The sequence below is a fragment of the Etheostoma spectabile genome, chromosome 17 (assembly GCF_008692095.1).
Source record: "Etheostoma spectabile isolate EspeVRDwgs_2016 chromosome 17, UIUC_Espe_1.0, whole genome shotgun sequence".
Lineage (NCBI taxonomy): Eukaryota > Metazoa > Chordata > Actinopteri > Perciformes > Percidae > Etheostoma > Etheostoma spectabile.
Genome location: NC_045749.1, coordinates 23609797 through 23626125, shown reverse-complemented (window position 1 = coordinate 23626125; position 16329 = coordinate 23609797). Strand labels below are relative to the sequence as shown.

Below are 16329 nucleotides of genomic sequence, written 5' to 3'. Positions count from 1 at the left end.
CAAGTCCTTTAACTGGCACTGGAAATCAAAACAGCCCTGCAAAATGATACTGTGTCACAGTATTTCACCTCCAGTTTGTTTATAATGTCCATACCCTTCCTTTAAGAGAATGTTTCTGTTTCCTTCCCATTAACCTGTGACTCTCTTAATATTTCCACTCCCATCTTTTAAATCCTCACATTTCATAAGCTCTCTCAGCACATTCAACTGGCATCTTTTCAAATGTTTTCAGTGAACAGCTACAGAACCCAGTAGAACCCACTTCTGTTCAATTGCGACTGTCCAGTTGAAAGTGTTGAAGACAAAGCTATGGGATAGTGTTGGTGTTTTTACTCTTTGTCCTGTCTTCCTTTGTTTCCGCAGGTCTTCCTATCCCCTTTTCCTTCCCTCCGCCTTGCTCTGTGGCCCGTGGCTCTTTTTATTGCCGGGGTTGCCCTCTCTCCCTCTTCTCAAACCTTGGCCTCCTGCTCCTCCTCTTCCTGCATTCTAATGTAGTCCTGGGTTAATCTTCCTCTTACACCTTCCTCCTACTCCTACTTACCAGTAGCATACCTCTCCCTTGCAACCTTCATGTCGCCCCTCCACCCCTTAAACCATACCCCAAATCAGCAAGCAGTGCTCTCCCATCACTGTCAAAATGTATGCTACAGTATGTTTTGATGATGCTACCACACCAACAATGATGCATGCTTCTGAGCCGATCATTCTTATGACAGTTTGCTTTGTTAGAGATATGTGAGATTTCACACACACCGAACCTCTCGCCATGTAACCATGGCCTTTGAAACAGCTGTCTGTAGTTCATTTGCTGTATTTGTATTACTGGCATGATTTGCAAACTACTAAAAGGTCATGCAGTGGGCTTCATAATTCCCCAAGTGGCACAACGACTCTATCAAAGAATAGCAAAAAAATAGCACAAAGAACCATTTCATGTCACTGACAGTGACTGCATGAACCTAGCTCATCTCGGAATAGGAGCTACTAGCAACACTCACACTCACAGCTAGCCATTGAATTTGAGACAGGCCTTGAACCTGAACAAAGTCTAAAACATGAGGTTCCAGTTATGTAGGTGATGCACAGACAGCAATGGGAGAACATTGCAGTCAGGCTGCATAATTATGTGTATTCCCTATCCATAATGTTGTAATTTCTTTATCTGATCCCTCACAGCCTTTGATCTTGGTGAGCAGGTGTCGGTACAGTGACGACGCAATGTTTCAGTGTTACCATCTGCATAGAGTTAATAGATAGCTTTTTTTGAAGTACTCCAAACTTAAAGCAATGCAGGGATTTAGCATTGCACTCTCATCACATTGTCGGCCAAATGATGGACAGTTAAAGGACAAAAGGGTTGATGCCTCAGACTCATCTTTTTCATTCCACACATTCTTCTTACTTTTTAAAACCTGGCACCTACATTACCCACGATGCAACTTGATTGCTGACAGTTCTTTCTAACTTCACGCTTTCAGATATGTACCCAGACACGACCAGTGCACAGAACAGGCAAAGGTTTGCATTACTTTGTTAAAAAGACCAGACCTTGGCTGCATCACATCACAGTTAAGAGCATACCCACAGCCTCAAATGCTGGTCTTACAGACAACATAGCAAGATCTAAACATAGTCTGTACAACGCTGCAGAGGAAGGTCTGGCTAGTCCACACAAGGATAGGATAGGAGAAAAAATGCTTTGGTTCTTTGGCATTTCTTTAAACCAATTACAATTGTCTTAGGTGGCGCTCAAATGGTAAGGGGCCTCTGCTAAATAGTCTCAGGAAGGGACTTGTTTTGGTGGAACATGTGTGAGTCTGGAAGTAGTTTTAGTTGTCAACAGAAACCTCAGATTGGACAGATAGTCTAGCTAGCTGTCTGGATTTACCCTGCAGAGATCTGAGGACCAGGTAACCATAGTCCTCAGATTGGACAGATAGTCTAGCTAGCTGTCTGGATTTACCCTGCAGAGACCTGAGGACCAGGTAACCATAGTCCTCAGATTGGACAGATTGTCTTGCTAACTGTCTGGATTTACCCTGCAGAGACCTGAGGACCAGGTAACCATAGTCCTCAGAAATCCACCAGAGGTTAGAACAGGACATCATTCCGTAGATAAGAACGCAATGCAAATACAGTAGGTAACACGCGGTGATTTCCCAACATGGATGTCCACAGTGGGAATGGACAGCATTGTGTTTATTACTGTGGAGACAAATCAATGGAAATTGTTATGCACAAATTAACATGCATGCTGACAATTATTCGTTATTTATTTCAGAAAGCTAAATATATGGGATACTAGGAATTTAGTGGGGACCTCACGTCTCTTTCAGGGAGTTCCAAGTAGCTCCCCTATATTTTGAACCCTGGCCACTACAACTGACTTCATGCAGCTCCCTCTGGAGACACAAAGCGTTCTCCTTTAATATCAAACTAAGTCATTATTGATTGCCTTTAAAAATGCAATATCAGCATCATTTGATATGGCCATCATTTGATATGTATGTCAAAACGTTTACATATCACTGTTAAAAAAGGATTGAGTAAAGAAAACTGGTAGAGAAATTGTCTTGGTTAAATAAACCAGCCAACTGACTCTTGGTAGAAAATGATCAAATAAATAATAATCCATAAAGTCAAGACCATGGGTTTTAAAAACAGATGGACGACACGTCTCCACTTCCTCCTACTGTACAAAGGTCAAACCTAAATATCCAGGATGCTGATGCCTTCTTGTTATTTTGGAGCCAGAGTCTGGACAGTACTAATAATCAGGTGGTGGAATGGCAATGTTATGACGTCCTCTGGCCCAGAAAGACTATTCCCATATACTTTACATGGCGAAAGACACGTCTAATATGGGTGAATAATTTCTTTTAGGTACATCAACTTACCAGTCCGAACACTTAAAAAGTCCTTATATACACCATTATGTTTTAAAATGTTCAACATGCACTAATAGCCAAATCCAGAGTTATAATGAACACATAATAACAAACATAATGAATGAACATAATAACAAATTTACTGGCTGTAATTGATCATTTGTATCATCTTATAATTATAACATTGGAGTGCTGTTTGCTGTAAAGCCTGTGACGTGGACGTTAATGTTAACGTCTCTGTCCCCAAACTGCCGGCTATTGGCTAGTTAGAGATAGCTAGTTGCACGACATTATGATTCTATCTCCTTTTTACAATTTTTGACCTGTGTGAATATATAGCAATACATCCGGCAGTCTATCACAACGCAAACTGTCACTCTGTAAGACTGTATCTAGTTCTCTTAATACATCCATGGCATTCACCAAGAGACCCATCTATCCACTCCAAGCATTTTAACCATAATGCTATATTGTACTTGTAGTTGACTGCTCTAAAACGTTATATGGAGGCCTTCTTATTCTTGTTAATCTGACTTTTTTTCTCAATGAACCAGATGTATTTAGTAATATAGTAATATAGATGTATTTTGTAGTATAATTCAATTATATTTATAGTCAAATTATAAGGAGTTATCTCATGAGACTTTACAGATAGAGCAGGTCTAGACCACATTCTATAATTTACAAAGACCCAACAATCTCTTGGGTCTCCTGGAGGGCGGTGATCTGCTACTGCTGGTTGGGACACAGATACAGATATACAGAAATATGATTCATTATAACTATCAATGATCACTCAACTACAGTAGAGTAGTTCAATGGCCAAGTTTTTAAATTGCTCTTCCATCCAGTCACCTCACATGGTCCATCCACAACTTATTATTTATGTTGGTCATTTTCATATTTATTGTTTTGTTCAGCAGATTATCAACCATAATGAGATGAAAACATCAGAATACATGTAACAGCTTGTAGCTTGTAGGTCGTTCTTGAAATAACTGAAACCTGCTCACCAATTGCCCTGGCTTCAGTCCCTCTGCCCTAACCCCCTCCACTTACCTTCACGTTTCTCTAAATGTGCATTACAAAATCATATTGTCTTTTGAAAAGAGCAAAAGACACAAACTAGTGAAGTATTAGTGAGTGTTGTCTAAATTACATATATGTAAGAATGCCTGACCGATGTAATCTTACAAAAAACATTTCCTTCATGTGTGGCTTAATGAGGGAGGACTAAAGTTTGTCTTTTTTAATACGCTGTTGTCCGCAGGGAGAGAGGGGCAAGAAAGGCAACAGGGGGGCCAAAGGGGATAAGGGAGACCAAGGAGCACCTGGATTAGATGCCCCCTGTCCGTTGGTATGTCAGTAGACCGATGTGTAACCAGGAGGCAAAAGGAAGAAGAGTTAGTATAGTCCGCTTCCTTTTGGCTCTGGTTGTACATGTTTCTAATCAACCTCAGGAAGGTTTTGGTCCCAGTGTCCACTGCAGTCTATCACCGAAATGAGAATTATTTAATTGATTTGGTGAGATCTAAAATGTGTTTTTTTTCCAGTTACAAAGTCTCATGAGAGATTATAGTGTACAGCTGAGTGGGACTTAGATGGACCACGGACCACAACTTTGCCTGAGGAACCTCTTTTTTCCAGGAATGAGACGGACAGGAACCAGGCAGCCACTGCCGATGAGTATCAACAGATATCAAATCATTTTGTCACTTCAGCCTTTATCCTGGAGCTCTGCAACCCTGAATAGAGCTAGAGTTCTGCTCAAGCCGAAAAACGGAGACCCGAACCCTGCCCAAAACCATGCCTTCAATATCTGGCCCAAATAAATGCAACATTAGTCAGACATGTGCTAGATTTGACATATTTTTGTTTAATTTCGTTTGAATTATTACATTATACAGGCTAGTCTAATGCAACATATTGGTTAAGCTCTATGATTGGCTTCTACCCATTAGGTACTGGTCACTTGCAACACATGGCACATGAATGCAGACAATTTGCACAGCCAGAGAGAAGAAAGAAGTTACATTTGAAAATAACATAACCCCAACTAATCCATCCATCATCTGACCCATCAATCAAACATTTCTGTTTATCTAGTCTGGGTTGCAGTGGCAGGAGGCTAAGCAAGGAAGGACAGATGTCCTTCTTCCCAGCCATGTGCACATGGTCTGTCCCAGGGTCTCCTCCTTGTCAAACCTGCCCTCTAAAAGGTGGCAAACCCATGCTTAACCTAAGCCCACGATTATGCAACAAAATGACTGAAACAAGATGTGAAACCCAGTTGTTGAGACTCGTAGGGTTCGGGTTGTTGGCAGAGCTCTAGATTAAACCCATTCCCGTAGAGAACTAACCTCTATATTTTTACCAAAGAAACAATCTGTCATCCTATCCTACACCTTTTATAAAGTCATCTCAGTGAGCCCAGTTCCTGTCAGTCCCGGGTTCCCTGCATGCTTAGGAAACCTGCATCCAGTCACCCAGTGGACAGAACGGGGGATCTTCTGGCCGCCAAGCAGTCCTCTGCGACTCCTGAGTAGCCAGACTGGTTTTTACATGGTTGATTTCACAAACAGGGTTTCCGAGGCTTTAAAGGGGAGAAAGGTGAACCGGGCTTGCCAGGCCTGGACGGGCTGGATGCCCCTTGCCCTGTGGTATGGTGCTCTTTCTTTCCCTTCATTCTCACCAGCATGCCTCTAGCTATCCCTAACAACACACCTGGCTATGACCACTCAGAAGTTGCACTGTAAATTCACAAAACAATGCACGTTTGCATGGATGTTTAAATCTACTTACTGTAGTTGACTTAGCTAGTAATAAGCCAGAACCGTTCCAACTGACCTACCAAAGAACTAACGTGAACAAGCCTTTCCCTGCTCATTTAACTCGACCTTTTCATCAACACTTAAAAAAACCTTCTGTTAACTTCAAATGCAGATCTATGATTGTGACTAATATTACCAATTACATAACCTGATATAATCTTAAAGTTAAAGCCTTGATTATTACAGCAGAACCTTTCTTCATAACCCCTTGTGTCCTACACCATCTCCTGCATGGGGCACCAGTTCTTCCATCTTCAAGGCATCAGAATACCACAGGTGGTGGAAAGCACAATGGAACTAGATAAATTCACTTGGTTAAAGCAAGCCAGAGGTCTGGCATTAGCATGGAAAGCATCATTGCAGAAAGTTTTTTAATTTCCTATTTAGACTTTTAGTCCTACAAAGCCAGGCCACAATTGAGGTTCTCACTCCTAAGACAACTCATTGCCATGATTTCTGCTTTGGGTTCCACAGTTTTTCGCCTGATATAAGTATAAAATTTGGACCCTGCTGTGAAGGTGATACTAAATGCAAGTTACAGCTGGCACTGCTGTGGATTGTGATTGGTAAAGCAGTCATCACATCACTAAAATGACACCTAGAACAAACAAAATGTTAGTTCAAACAGTTGTTTACAGGTTGCAGGAGTTCCTGGGGTGCAGGGATTGCTTATTTAAACACTGCTGTTCTACCATGCATCTTGTAATGCACAGATAAACCTCAGGACATCTCCGAATTAGCAAAAATTCAGTTTGCGAGATGTGGTCTGGCTTTGCAAGGCTAAAGGATTCCAGGTGCTTATAGTTGGTATTGGAAGGTACCTTAATCATGGTTTAGGAATCTCGCAATGGAGACAGGGATCGGCAGCATGGGTCTGTTTAGGTTCTCAATTTCATCTTAACAGGTAAGGCTATGTCTTAGGAGCCGATCACACTGAGAATTGCGCTATAGATGCAGTCGCTTCAAAAAAGCCTCCTCAGGTAAACACTGCGGTGGACCGGTGACGCATGGCTGCATACGCAACTGGCCGATCACATGTAATTAACGCATTAAAACAACAATTGATTCAAGCTTAAAAAAGGCAGCAAAATTAGCAGTTTGCATGCTTATATGAGAGTTAGCGGTTAACACAAGCAATTTACAGGCGAAGTAAAGTGTTGCTGGTTGTCGTTTACAGTCAGTAATTGTAGGACAACCCCAGAAAATCATACGGCTCTATTTTAAATTTGTTACTGTGACATATACACAGTGTTGTTTACATGCTACCAAATTGGAAAGTTATAAAGCCCGCCTATTGCTTGATTTGATTGGCTGCTGGGGTCAAGTGGGACATTGACAAGCGGTGTGACGGTTGAGAATATTTTTAAAAATAGAAAAACTCGCAACGCCAGGGCCCGCTTGGGAATTTATGAATTTATATTCAGTAGTAATCAGATCCATTGTTACCGTAGGAAACCATTGGCTTGCAGGTGAGGCTTCTCAGTGTGATCAGCCCCTTTCACATCAACACACCTCGCCATAATTACTGAGATCAATGAAACATTTTTGCAGTCTCTGTTGCACAAAACTGGCAGCCATTGTAGAAATGCACCATTTATCTTTAATGACTAGGATAAACATGGTAAAAGGTCGTTTTTTTCAATTGGTCTAATATTCCTTTTACACTCTGGCTTCCTCAGTAGCCTAACTGTAAAGCTGCAGCTACACTGGAACAACAGTGCCATTCTCCTACTGTGGGGCCATTAGGCAGCACTGTTTCCAAATGTACTGCCAGATCCCACACTGTGAAGATCTCTAAATATAGACTGCTTATTATTTGCTCATGGTCTCATCTGTTTATTGTATATTTACACTCAAAACAGTGAATTTGTAATTTAAAATGTGGTAAAGAGTTGTGAAGATCCACTGGTTCTGGAAGTAATTTGAAGTCCAACAAAGTTTCTTTTAATGATATCCTTCATGTTCTTAAGATAAAGACACAGTAGTCAAGATTTATTTGTGTCAATTGTGGTGGCAAATGGCTGTAAATGCCAAATTAGTGAAGTTATTTATACTGATGAATGTGTTAAATGGATTCTACAAATTTATATTTTCATCCATTAGCTGAGCATGTTACACAACGTTAATTCTGTGAACAAAACCTTTTACAAAAATCCTTTTTATGACAAAAACAAGACTAAAGCTACAGCATAAGTAACCTTTTTGGTGAAATGTGTTTATTTAATGACTTGCATGCATCTGTGGACTCAGCCACTGCTGATTAAACATTATGCTCCATTTAGGATCCTTCTTCAGAACATGATTGAGCTGTTCTAATGTTGATAAGAAGCATCTTGCATTTTCTTGACAGCATTGCATGCTATTTCATGTTGTGTCAACAATTGTATTTTTTGTCCAAGTGACTTGAAACATTGCATTGTTCTGACGATTATAATTGCATGTTGCCAGTTGATATCAGCTGGAGGGAAAAATTATTTTTGTACCCTCAACTATTATCGATACGTTGGCAGCACAATTCAGTAAAAGTTGTTACAACTCAAAATACTGCATGCAAGTAGTTGACTCATTATTTTAAGTTGATCCAACAAAACGGTTTTACAGTGTTATCAACACCCCCCCTCCCGCCTGTGTTTAAAAAAAAACTAAAGTATGAATGGATAACAAAAAGATAGAGCCACTAGCACCACTAGCACATAACACACACACATATATATAACACACACACACACACACACACACACACACACACACACACATATATATATATCTCAACCTGGAAGATTCTGACTCATGCACAGAGCTATGATGCAGAAATAGAACAGGACTTTTACTTCCAGAACCCTGGATGGCCGAAATAATAACTTTTATGACTTTGCTACTCTACAGAGAGAGAGCACTTATTAAAAATGGCTGCTTTTGTATGCTTTGTTGCTTCAGGCATGATAATCGTGTTATGTTCTGCACCATTGACTCTTTTTCACTTCCCGCGTTGTTTTTTCTCTGTCCAGGGAGACGATGGCTTACCTGTACCAGGATGTTGGAATAAAGTAAGTTGGAGAGTTTGATGCTGCAGCAGCTCACACAATAGGCTAACTTCACCAGGAACACTTTGAACTAACATTGTGATCTGTTGCTTTTTGCTTTCTCCTTGCAGTGACGATAACTTTGGAATGGCTTGTGTGATTGTACATAGGATATTTATTTTTTTACTTTTCCCCTTATTCTGTTATACATGGAAAAAAAATTTAAATCCTAAAAATAAAAAGGCAACATTTTTGTACAGATTGTTTATTTTGATATGTATGGCAGTGTTTATGTATTGGATTTTTATATCTATGCGTTATTTTAATATTGGATTGGATAAGTAAAAAATAAGAATGTGGCAACATATGCATGATATTTGTGCATCATGTGAAGTGGATAATGCTTATTAACTTATTGTATTATGTTGATTTGTTGTAATAGACCATGCTGCACTGAGTTGTGGGGCTGGAAAGATTATGTGTTAGCATTTGGAACGTCTTAGCTGAACTCTCATTTTTGTGATGAAGTGATAAAAAAACAAAGATGGACAAGCACTGCATAGTTTCAATGTTACTAAATGTTCACACAGTGACAGAAAGCTATTACAAGTCTGCACTGTGAATTTGTGTTCTTATTTTTCTGATGAAAATACTAACTTAAAGGGCAACTACTGTTTTTTTCTCAACCTGGAACCTATTTTTCTATGTTTTTGTGTGTAAGTGACTGATGGGAGCAACAATCTTTGACATTGTTCCAGTATTTATTTTGAACGCTGTAACCGGCAGCCACAGACCGCGCTCCCATGTAGCCCTATGGGGCAAATGTCCCGCGTCAGTTTGGTCCTCTAAAAGTGCTTCATTTTGCCACTGACAGGCTCAGATTAATATTCTAAGTGTCTGAAATCATTATCCCTTCAGAGATAGACCTTTAAAACTTATTTAAGACCTTTGTATTTAACCACAAAAAGCTCTGAGATCGCTAGTGCCAGACCCACCAGACTCCATTTAAATAAATTATACTTTTAGCGTGTATAGAGCCAACATATTTTCACATGTTAATTGTTACACTATGTGTTTATTTTAACGAAAACTAGAATTGTGATGGTTGAAAAAGTGGGGAGACGACCCAAAACAACTTTTCATAGTTTTATTTTGTAGCTGTCCACTTGAATGAAGTGTATTTCACGATGCTAGAATTACTGTTTATTTACATGAAGTCTGGTGGGTTTTAGCAAACACAATTTTGCAGATGTTTTTATGGTTAAAAAAAGGATCTTACTCTATAACAGAAATCTCAACCTCCTTAGAAATCCTTTCCATAATGTTGTCAGACGCTTAGAATATTAATCTGAGCCTAAACCAGCACTTTTGTGAAGGTCAATCCATGCTGGACTATTGCCCCATTAACTTACATTGTAGCTTGTTTCTCTGCTGCCGACTGTAGAGATCTCTCTTATTACTGGACTAATGTTAAAGGTTGTTGTTTCCATTAGTCACTTAGACACAAAACATAGGAAAATAGGGTCCAGGATGAAAAAAAAGCAGTAGTTACCCTTTAAAGGATCAGATTTAAGGCTGTCACCTGATTAAAAGCTTTGGTGGATCCTAAGGATGGCAATGCTGCTCCATCAGTCCATGGTCCAGAGCACGAGGTCACATATAATAAATAATGGCCAGATGAAGCTTAACACAGATCCTGTAGAAACTGATGTCATAGCGGTTTTTATAGTTATAAAAACTGATGATGTAAACCGTTTTTTTAATGTAATAAAAATGCCAACCACATAACATAGTTTTCATACATATTGCGTATAATGTACTATAATTCAGAATTAACTACTGAACATTTAATTTGGGATTGGCATTGCTGGGGTGCCCCGTCAGCAACAAAAGGCAGTATTTGATTTGATTGCGTTTATTTTGAACATGTTAGAAATAAAAAATTAGAAGATGTACATTTCAGTATAAGCAAGAAAACAATTATATTGTATTGTAATTCAAATAAGGATTTCCATGTTCAAAATGGGGTAGGAAGAAATTTTTAAAAAGATTCTTTACACATAAATGCATAATACCTACTTACAGGCACATATACACATGCACACACAAATACATACACGTTTTTGTTTTGTTTCCAGCTATCACCTACTGGTGTCTATGTTCATCTGTCAGTTTATCAAATTGAATAATAACCCATCCAAATTAGAAATCCAAGAACAATACAGTCAGTACACAATGATATATCCTCGAGTCCTTCTCATTCCCGTTCAATATATTGCATTTTTTTTTAAATTATCATACAGGTCACAATTAATTACACTTTAGCCAAATCTTTCAATAAGTAAATAATAGTTGAAGGAAAAAGGAAACAAAATTGATATTCTATTTTTCTTTTTTTTCTTTCTTTCATTGCTTTTTGTTGTTCTCAGGGCCTCTCATGGTTACACCACGATTTTGTTGGCAATTTGAAAATGAAAACTGGAATTGCATTGATTATATAACAATAACGAGCCTAAACGACAATGTCAAATTAAGTGAATTTAAAATATTAAATGCACAAATGTATACACATTTCAGCATGTCCTAAAACAAGTCCAAACACCAACAAACTTGGGTTTGTAGAGCTCAACCGATAATTTGGCCAGCCTAATATATTTACCAAATGAAGCTTAATCTGTGTATGGATCGGCTGATTAGAAATAGAAATTGCAGTCCAGAAATACTATACCTCGGCAGCATTCCACGCAACAAATGATTACATTGTGGCTCAACAGCATTTTACATTATGGGCAGGATTATTGTTTAATTCATCTAATGCAATTATTACATTATAAGTTTTCCAAACACATCAATCAATCTTAATTTCTGGATGTCTGATCTAAACCCATCGTCTAGTCTAGACCAAATTTCCCCTGGAGTTCACTCCCAGAATTATGCCAGCAAGTGGTGATGTGATTAACTATTAGGGGACAGCCTTCAATCAAGCCTTTGAGATGTGATTTGGAATTTTTCCAGACAATCACAGTTTGCTGTTAACATATACCCAAAGTCGAGACTTGTGTCATGGAGGAGGGTGTCAACGAAGATCTCGTAATCATCTGAAGCTTTAAAATTCAGGCACGACAGATCCGGAAAAGGCAATGCTGAAGTGTAACTCTTAATAAAATGCAACCTAGGGTCTATTTGTGAATGTCCCGAGTCAAAAGTTTAGTTTAAAAACATAATTAGGATGGAAATGTCACTTTTAAGATTGACTGTATTCTCATTTTGGGTCAAATGGCCTCTTGAATGGGAAAACAAGGGACTAGGATAGCATCAAAATCACTATTTTTAGAACACTAAGAAGGCTCAACACAACATGAGACTTTGCTCCAAGTCTCACCAGGGGCTCTACACATGAACTCAGCATGGAGAACACTGTTAGTGTTCACAGTGTTTACTAAAAAGAACGATTTTGACCAACTGTTGCTGTTGGTTTTTCCGATTGCCGTCCATCTAGCAAGTCAAAAATTGTCGATCTCTGAACAGGGAGGAGAGTAAAGATGGAAAGCTCCTAAAGCTTAGTTCCATATAGAGTATGTGCAAGTGTGAAAAAATGCTGTAAACTAAGAATGCTTTAAAGAATATATACAATGATTGTTTATTTTTATCAATTTTAATCAAGTTTGACTTGGGTACATTCACAAAACGACCCTAGGATGCGTTTTGGCGAGTTGCTTTAAGTTGTACAACAGGAAAGCTACAGCTCAATGTTTTAGCTTCTTGTATTCCTGTTCATTGTAAATAGTTCTGCCAAATCCTATGGGCAGCCACTCCTTGCTTCATGATGGTCGGGCTCTGTGTATTACCTGTAGTGTTTGTAGAGTGTTGTTGTATGTCTTCTAATCCGAAGCGCAGTATACCGCCCATATCGTTGGATGGAATATTGCTGCTCACCATAACAGCATGCTGCTGCACATCGTCACATTGTCTCATCCATTTATGATGTAACCTGCTCGGACAATGGAGATCTTTTTGGAAAATCAAGAACTATAGAACATTTTATTTACAGCCAATTAAATGGAGTATCTGTCCTCATTAAGCTAACCTCATTAACTTTACCAGTGTTGAAGAAATGGATGGACTGACCGGATTGGAGCTTGATCCATTATATGCTGCTGCTCTTTGACAAAGCTTTGTTTGTGTTTGGGTCTGCCTGGATTTGATGTTGCCATGACAGATTGTTGTTGCCAGAGATTAATATTCATTGTGTCCTGTTGCTGCACAGTACCTCACATTAACCCACGCCATCGTCACAAGCTGGCCCTTATATTGCTGTCATATTGATCATAAATACTTAGGCCTATGTCCAGACATGTTCTGCAATGTTCAAAGTGTTGATTGTGTTCAAAGTGACAATCATAATTAAATATACATTTCTGAAGATTTTGGTTTTGTTCTCAAATACTGTTTTATTCCTGTATGAAGTCTAGAGGGTGCCATTAGATTAATTATAGTAATTTTCTGTACAAGACAACGCGGGAAATCCAGAGTTCCCGCGAGATTTGCTCAGCGAGTTACTCTAGCATCAAGTAATGCTGCTCATTAAGTATGCCCTTGTAGCCGAGCTGCACCAATCACATCAGCGTATCTGATATAGAGGAGGAGAGCTGAACAGATGATGACAGTTTAATCTACTAGTTAGCTCTGCTGGTAGCTAAGTGTACAGGGCTCTATACAGGGGGGGTGGTCACCTATGTTGGTTTGCTGGTTGTGCCCAAAGAATACTAACCATATTTGATTTTGAATTGGAACTAGTGTGTGCCTCACAGCATGGATTGAAAAGTGTGGTTTAGTTTGGGCTTTTTAATGATGTTCACGACACTATTTGTGGTTGGAAGACTCACAAGGACCAAAACATGTTTTAAATCTAAAGGAAAGATTCCTCAACATACAATTTTAGAAACAGTAGTTGTGATGTCCAGTGTAAACCTGACTTGATAATATGACCTCATAAGGGGCAAGATTCCAGATCAGCCCATCTGAGCTTTCATGTTCTCAAAGGCAGAGCAGGATACCCAGGGCTTGGTTTACACCTATCACTATTTCTAGCCACTGGGGGGCCATAGCTAGGCTGGGGGAACTCATATTAATGTTAAAATAAAGTTACATGTTCATGCCATGGGACCAGCTAATCAACACACTTTAACTTAGTCCAAGAACCATTCCCCATTCACACACTGTGGCCGAGGCTGCCGTACAAGGTGCCACCTGCTCATCACATAAACACACAAACACACTTACACTCAGGAATCAGTGTCTTGCCCCAGGACACTTTGACATGGCCCGTCAATCTGTCGCAACTGGAGCGTGTGTTAAATACTTACCCGTCCTCTCGTCTTGTCTCTCTTATGGTAGACCCAAGATGATTGTGATTGGTTTGAAGAAATGCCAATAAACAAGAGCACGTTTTTTCTGGGTTATTCTTTAGGAGCTTTAAAACTCTTATAACACGATAATAGCCTGCCAGAACTTCCAGTAATTGGTCCAAAGTCCAAAGTCCGAACCATCCCAAAAATACTTTCACGCTACAAAATGATTGGACCATGGTTCAGTTTGATCCGGAAAATAACCACCAGCTGTTTGGTCCAGACTAAGGTTGTACATTTGTACTTTTAGTTTGGATCAAACTAAAATAATGTCAATGTCAGGACTCAAAAAATGAGTTAAGTATGAAAGCACTCCATGGAACCTGAAGAAATTAGGACGTCACAATGAGACCCTAACACTGCACTCAGGCTCTTTGAGCCATTGGAGCTTGCTAATATCAAACAGTAACATCAAATATTTTCAATAAAATCTTCAGACCAAACAGTCAAGTACAGGCGGTTCTAGGTTTGGCCCCGGGAGGTGCAAGATTTTAAAAAAAAAGAAGACCAATTTTTGTCTAATTGTAAGAAATCAGGAACTAAAGCTCAAATCATTCTGGAAATGCACTGGACATCAAAGACTAATGATAATAACCCTTTATGCATTACATTTTTTTTAAATCCCTTTTTCTTTTGCTTGTATTTCTGAAGTGATTAAACTGTATTCACACATATGTTTAAGGGTCAACATCCTTTCCAACTGGCTAAGAAGTAGGACTACTAGAGACTGTCTCCATGACGCCACAGACAGCAGAAAGGGAACTTGAAGACATTTTGGAGATATCTTTGAGTTTTTACCCAAACCTGGAATTGGCATTTTAACGTTTTTTTCCAGGGGGCCGGACCCAGGGCCAGTAATGTCCGAGGCTCCGGTGGCAGTGGTGAGCACGTTCACTTCAATAAGACTGGGAAGTAGAGGCATTGCACCATCCTTAAGTTAGTTATTGAAGGCTCTGTGGACAGGACAGCCATCGCAGCCACAGGGAGATACTGTTCCTACCCATGTGTCTCTTCGACTGCATACACTTTGATCCATTTAACTCCCGGTGAAAGTGAGGCGTGGACACTTTAGCACACGCTATTTGTTGTGTTTGACGTGACATCGACACTGTAACTGTGATAAAGAATTCAGAGCAGCTCACAGAGCAGGTGGATGTCCCGTGTTTCCAAGAAAAAACAAAGGGTTACCCTCTTGATGATTCCTTCTTGATATTATCTCACTCACTGCCTTTTGCAAAAAAAAAAATCCCTTTACATGCAGCTATGACATTTTGTTTGAATGATTGTGCTGTATAGGAAATACTTTGAAAAACCAGCATCCCACATCATGCCTGGTCACATATATATTATGCTTTCTTTTTTATGTATTGAGGTGTTAAAGGACACCATGATTTAATGTTGTAATTGTAAGTATTGTACAATATAAGACAAAGGATTGTATGTATAAAAGTACTAATTTTTTTGTAAATAGATTGCATTGATGAAACATGATTTTACATATAGAGTAAGCGGCAAAATTCTCAAAGGGCAGTATTCATTTGTCAACTATTTTTCACGTTTGCATAATGTACATATTCAGTCTCTACCACATGCAAAATAATAGGCTATTGCATGCAAATACAGTATTTTTTGTGTGACTCAAAAGAAATATCAAATTAGCCTTTTTATTGTTTTATCGCTCTGAATATAAATGGATATTGAGTAAACTAATTTTTTTTAAACAAAGCGCAGAAACAAAAACCCACTATATTTTAACAGCTGTAACTGTACATGCAAATAATCTCAAAAATGCCCTTTGTCAGTGTGTCATATTTTCCTGTTTCATTGAAAATCCATATGTGCAGAAGCATTCCTTATGTCGTATTGACAGCTGTAAACACACCTGGGTCAAGCTGGCGTTTCATTTGTATTTTCATTTTTTGACTTTTTGAGTTCAGTTATTGAAGGAAACGTAACGCTGTTTCGTGGTTTCAATGGCTGCCTGCAAATGTACCGACGGAGACAATTTAGAGAGTGGCATTTACGTATTGTTCATTTTTTAATTTGATGCAATGAAATTAGCCTAAATAACACTTTCTTATTTAATAATTAATACATTTAATGTGTAAAAAAAACAACTTTCAAAAGCAAAAGTACAGTGAGCACAAAGCACTGCAATCGAGAAACCGCATTCAAATAG

At 39.0% G+C, this 16329-nt stretch overlaps 1 protein-coding gene across 18 annotated transcripts in view; it reads left to right on the top strand.

Moving 5' to 3' along the window:
- Positions 1–15932, top strand: part of col13a1 (collagen, type XIII, alpha 1) — a 147866-nt gene extending 131934 nt beyond the window's left edge. For 14 of the 18 annotated variants that reach the window (XM_032541979.1, XM_032541978.1, XM_032541975.1 and 11 more), the window contains 3 exons: positions 4159–4245; positions 8728–8766; positions 14833–15932. In XM_032541979.1, coding sequence (XP_032397870.1) covers positions 4159–4245; positions 8728–8766; positions 14833–14865 — 159 coding nt within the window. In that variant the 3' untranslated portion in view covers positions 14866–15932. Of the gene's footprint in view, positions 1–4158; positions 4246–5470; positions 5549–8727; positions 8767–8873; positions 11028–14832 lie in introns of those variants that run through there. The other 4 variants (XM_032541968.1, XM_032541977.1, XM_032541976.1 and 1 more) reach the window with 3 other exon arrangements.
- Positions 15933–16329: the final 397 nt, after the last annotated feature.